This window comes from Nematolebias whitei, chromosome 8, assembly GCF_014905685.2.
Source record: "Nematolebias whitei isolate Nwh7 chromosome 8, NemWhi1, whole genome shotgun sequence".
NCBI classification, from domain to species: Eukaryota; Metazoa; Chordata; class Actinopteri; order Cyprinodontiformes; family Rivulidae; genus Nematolebias; species Nematolebias whitei.
In genome coordinates, this window is record NC_056505.1 from 29,022,150 (window position 1) to 29,028,149 (window position 6,000).

Genomic DNA, 6,000 nt, shown 5'->3' on the forward strand with positions numbered 1-6,000 from the left:
GATACGCTGGAAGTGTCTCTCCCCATGAGCAGTGAGAATAAAATGGAATCCAATTAAATCAGGAGAGGGTTTAATTTAGCAAACGAAAGCAGGATAAGAAGCCTGAAAGTATTAGTTACAATGCTAAAACACTCCTTTTTGTTGGTTTCTTTCTCTGAATTGGTCTGAGGTCACGGCGATATGCTGAAGCTCTGATTTTCCACCCCCTTAATCCATTATTCATTCTTCCCTGCTGGAGATCTGCCTTCATGGAAAACAGGCTTCCAAAGCGTCGCCCGTGACCACCTCACATGTTTGCGCGTATATGACTCACACGATGCACGGTGAAACAAAGATGCAGATAAACGCACATTTTCCACATGCACCATCAAACTGCTTTGCATACTATGACATAACAACTACAGCGTGCTTTGGTAGCAACAAATTAGTTCAAAGCCCGGGCACAGAATGATCCAGAAGAGCTGCAATATTTCATGCCTTCTGGGGCCAGCATAAGCTCATTACGGGGTAGCAGCCATGGCAGGCGCACATATGGAAGTTAAGGAGTCTTGCTCAGTGTGGTCACACAAAGAAGGAGCTGAACTGTTTTTTCCTTTTGCTGCCCCTTTACTGATCAGTACGTACAAGACAAGACGAAAATCAACAGTGGAAGGAGACGAGAAAAAGACAAAATCTTCTACATCAGCTGTGTTCAGTGTAAAAACCGGAACTCGGTTTCTGTCGAACTAGTGTCTCAGCAGATCTGGAACTGAATCTGAGTTTTAGAAGTCTTAAAATCTGAATTACAAAATAAGAGAAATGATTGCAAACATGGTTACCCGGGTGGAACGGCTCCTCGGGCAGTTCCCATGGAGATGCGCTGGGTGCCTGGCCGGTTCAGGTTGTTTTGTCCGTTGATGGTGAGAGCGTGGTGACCATGGGAGGATGAAAGTGACGGCATCACGGGGGAACAGGGGAAGTTGACAGAAGACGGTGGCGACTGCACCGGTTCAGATTTAGAAATCCCACCTCCCACGCTGATATTATTGTTGTTGGTGCTGGAAGAGCCGGATGTCGGAGACCACAGGGAGGTCCCAGTGAAGGTGTTGCTCTGCCGCACTGCAGTGAGGGTTCCCATCGCCCCCGAGTTGCCAACTGTCCCTCCGTATAGCTTGCGCCGCTGAGAGGCCAGGATAGCGTTCGAGGCCGCTCTTGTACTGTTGACCAGGATGCACTGCTGGCAGGAGCAGGGCTGACCAGAGCTGGCCCCCACTGGCCATGACTGAGACTTGGGAATGGAGCCCATTATGAGCGGGTAGGCCAGGTCCATGCGTCTTCGCAGGCGCCGCTTACGCTGACTCTGCCTGTTGGTCTGAGACATGCTGTTGAAGTCGATGAGGTAGCAGAAGCCCAGAGAGGTCAGGTCCAGCCAGGGGTGCTGCTTCTCATAGGCGTTCTGGATTGTCACGCAGATCTCCATGTCGTACAGCGTCCATGAGCCGTTGTCATTCTCCCACTCCCACACCACACCTTTACCTGGGGCCGACGACGGCTCGTAGAAGTTCCTCTGCACTGGTCTCATGGTGCCTAAAATCAAAAAGTTAGAAGAATTAGAAACATAAAAGTGGATTTTTCTCATGATAGTTTTTAAAACACACATCATTTTTGCTTAAATGGTAAATGGACTGGACTTGTATAGCACCTTTCTATCTTATCAAGATACTCAAAGCTCTTTACACTACAATCTGTGCCTCATTTACCCATTCATACAGCACTCTACTAGATCTGTACAAATAATAATCAGGTCATTTAGATCACATTCATACACCGATGGGACACACATTGGAGGTTCGGTGTCTTGCCCAGGGACACTTCAACATGCAACTGCATAAAACTGAACCCCCAACTCTCAGACTGCTCTAACCACTCAGCCACAGTTGCCCCAAATCCAAAAAGGCATGAAGAACTATCAAAATGGTAAAAAAAAAAAAAAGTTTTTCATCTTTACCTCTCGGTCCTCATTTGTTAGGTGGGAAATCTAAGGCATCGTCAGCCATTCTCATAATTCATTCAACCTTTATTTAAACAGGTTAGTCCCAATGAGCCACGAGGACTCATTTACAAGAGAGACCTGGATAATAATGACTTGATGGTGATAATAAATTCATGGAGTTTTGTTCTTTTGAATATTAAGACAAATCTAAATGAAATGACCCTGACATCGTCAACAGAATCATTTGTCATGACTTGATTTTTGGAGGATGAGTCATGCTAAATGTAATGAGTAAAGTGAACTGGGTAAAATCAGTGAAACGCCTTTATTTTTATTCTAACTGGCACAAATAGAAAATAAGACTTTTGTGTTTTGTTGTACAAAAACCTTGTTTTCTTAATCAATCTTCACCAATAAAGAATATAGCTTTCTTACATGACATGTAACCAAACGTCATCGTGTATCAGCTTTACAGCAGCAAATGAAAGACTATGTAAATGATAACCTGAGAGAAAAAAACAGACAAATCCTTTGGGACAACATCTTGAGGCAATGTGTCTCTGGAGTTTCAGGCACTTTGTGTAAACTAACAAGTGTTGAGACAAACAGGACCAACTGATGGAAATGAGATGCAACATTTCATCGTCTGCCTGAAGGCGTAAAGGGCCGTTAAAATTTCTCACCCCCAAAAGCTTCCACTCCATATGAAAGTGCTAACATGGCCTTTCAGGAACACAAACATCATACTCACAATGCCTTGCTTATTAAGGCTGGACTCTCTTCTGAATGGCGACAGAAAGGAAGGAGAGGGGCTTTGGACTGGGAGTGTTGCACTTCTGCACCTCCTCTGATGGAAACTCAGCTCCCACCTCCATTATAACACAATTACTGTGGTCACATGGGAAATCAGGACACCTTAGCCTATCCACTCCATACCGCACGTCAGCAAGGGTATCCAGGCACTCCAGCAAGATGCATCCAACCCCCCCGCCTTCCTCCAGCTAATTTAACGGGTAAATGCACACTCCCATGCCAGGGAGAGCCGTGGTGATAATGGAGAAATGGGGACTGTGTACCCCTCGTTCATTTGGCAGCTTGGTGCCAACGTCAGGGAATAAACTGCATCAGCAGAATCAGGAAGTATGACCTTGATCGTGTCCTGCAGACTGCTGCTAAAAGGAGCTGGTTTGACAGCTAACTTCACTTCTCTCTCTCATACATACGACTAGTTAGTGACCAAGCTGCCTGTGTCTCCTATGTCATCACCCAACCATACATAACTTTCTCTGCTGGGTGCCTCTGTGATAGCTTGCTGATTTAATTGTTGCCCGCTGCCATGAAAAATGGATAATAATGTATTTTACTGTGTACTAACACATCTCGCAAAATCTCAGAATTTTACATGAAATCTCTCATAATGTCGTTTACAAGGTTTGACCAAAACGCCTAGGCCTCCAGCCCCTCTCACCATGAAACAATTTTAGTTTTAAACTAAGCTCTGCATTCATTTAAGCAATGCTTGGCCTTTCTGTTTTGTCTTTCTTTCTGTTTTCTATAAAGAAACCAATGAAAACTGACAATGACCCAGAATGTTTAAAAAAATATTAAAAACACCCATTAACTCCTGAAAGTCAGTGATTTTCTGCACCCTTATGAAAGCTCTGTGATGGGAGATGGAACAACTGTTCTCCACTTTAGAGGGACGCACTTTCAGACCAACTGCGTTTCTGGCAACAATCAACAGCACGCCAGGTTTTTCCCACAGGCTTCATAAATATTTGAACATGTGAAGATGTTTAATTCCCAAACATCAATTTACCCTCTTAGTTTCCATAAAGAAATATTTACAGTATCTCTCACTGAAAGCCTGTTAGCAAAGCTCAGGCTGATCTCAGAAATGTGTAAAATGAACACAGCCACTGTTGTGTGTGTTGGAAGGATGCGGTGCGTCAAAATCAAGTTCCTACAGGACATTTTTCATGTTTTTACAGCTTGTGAGTAAAATGGAGACAGTTTTTTTTTTCTATGTCAGAACAGCTGGGGCACTAACAAAGGGGGTGGGGTAGGGAGGGCAATGGCCACCTTAAAACATTAAGCAATTAGTCTCCATGAATAAGGAAACTGGTTTAAAACCAGTGCACTCAACATTAGGATGCAGGGTCTTTTTTGGGGTGGGGGGGCATATTTTTTTATAAATATAAATTTAGGCGAGGGGCAGCACGGTGGCGCAACTGGTACAACTGCTGAATCCCAGCGAGCAGGTCCCTGGTTCAAATCCTGGTCCGGGGGCCTTTCTGGGTGGAGTTTGCATGTTGTCTCCGTGCATGCGTGGGTTTTCTCCGGGCATTCCAGTTTCTTCCCACAGACCAAAAACATGCATGTTAGGCTGATTGGTAACTCTAAATTGTCCCTAGGTGTGAGTGAGAGAGTGAATGGTTGTTTGTCTCGTTTGTCTCTATGTGGCCCTGTGATGGACTGGAGACCCATCCAGGGTGTACCCCGCCCCTCGCACAGTGATTACTGGGCATGGGCACCGCCGACCCCCGTGACCCAAAATGGAAGAAGCAGGTAAAAGATAATGGATGGATGGATGAATTTAGGAGAAGACAAGCTTCAGTGGATTGAGTAGAGGTCAATAAGTAGCATCAACTGTAAATAAAAAAATAAAACTAAAGCAGACGTACGCTCATCAGAAACTGATTCTCTCACCATCTTTTTTTTTTTAAATCATATAACCTGTTTATGACAACAAGATAACAAATTTCCTGTAATTATGTTCTGGTCTGTAAAAAAAAGCCACTACAGAGCCGCCTGCTTGGTTACCATAGTAACAAGTCCCTCTTTAGGCAATGGTGCTGACACCACCTTGCTGACCTGCTAACTTATCAACATAAATAAGTAAGTGAGGGGAATTTTAATTAAATATGTTTATTTATAAATAAATAATTGGATTTTGATGGTTTATTAGAACGTGTTTATACGCTTTAATGTGTCAAAGATGCGTTGTCCCTACATTGTGCAACATCGCAGCACCTCCCGTTACCTTTTGACTGACAGGGTTTTCTACAAAACCTGCTCAGTTCGGTTCAGATTTGTCAGAAATGGCATCATGTGAGGCTGCTCTTTGTGTGAGGTGTGAATAATAAGGCACTAAATGTGACAATTATAAAAATTGCACAAAAGTGTTCATGACAAGTGAGAGAGGAAAAAGCTGCTTTCAGGCAGCGCAGCAGGCAAAAACTGAATGAAAGTGAAGTTAGGGATTGATCATTTTATTCTTAGTAATGTTACGCTTTACATTTGAATAAAGCTTTATTCCTTTATGATTGTTTCATGAAAACGATTTTATACCCACGTCTTCTCAACAGATGGTGACAGTAGATTTTTTTTAAAATCAAATTTATGTTTAATTTATGAATATGCCAAAGATTCACACAGTTAATGTTTGATCATCACATGCTTCCAAAAGGCAAAAGACAAATAGACAAGAGAGTTTCTCCTGTGTGTTAGTTTGTTAGTAAAATATCCCATGAACCAATAAACAGATTTGTAATGAATCTGGAAATATTTATCCTCAGGAGGTACTTTTCTACAACTGATTGACTTTGGAGTCAACTCGATTCCAGATGTTTAACACAACCAACTGATCTTGGAAATGGACAGATTGGTATAACTCGTTCAAAAACTCCTCCCTAGCTAAAGAAGCTTCAGGATGCTCCTCTTGTACAGGCCCAGAGTGGCTTATCGGGAGGACCGGGACATTTCCTGGTGGGCCAGTCTGATGTATGAACTGCAGGGCCGGTGCTCAGTTATGCCGTTCCCCGGCCATGACTGAATCATTTCTTCACGTCACCAGTTTATCACCACTACAGCTGCACCAGGGCCGCCCAGCCTCTACCCAGGGCCAGCTCCGCCTCCATCCAGGGCCGTCCCGCCTCCACCCAGGGTCGGCTCCGTCTCCACTCAGGGCCGGCCCCACCTCCACTCAGGGCCAGCTCCGCCTCCATCCAGGACCATCCCGCCTCCAC

General features: G+C 44.1%; 1 protein-coding gene across 2 annotated transcripts in view; it reads right to left on the reverse strand.

Moving 5' to 3' along the window:
* Positions 1–6,000, reverse strand: part of dtx1 (deltex 1, E3 ubiquitin ligase) — a 68,799-nt gene that overhangs the window by 20,947 nt on the left and 41,852 nt on the right. For both annotated transcript variants that reach the window (XM_037680564.1, XM_037680563.1), the window contains exon 2: positions 819–1,566. In XM_037680564.1, coding sequence (XP_037536492.1) covers positions 819–1,566 — 748 coding nt within the window. The remainder of the gene's footprint in view (positions 1–818; positions 1,567–6,000) is intronic.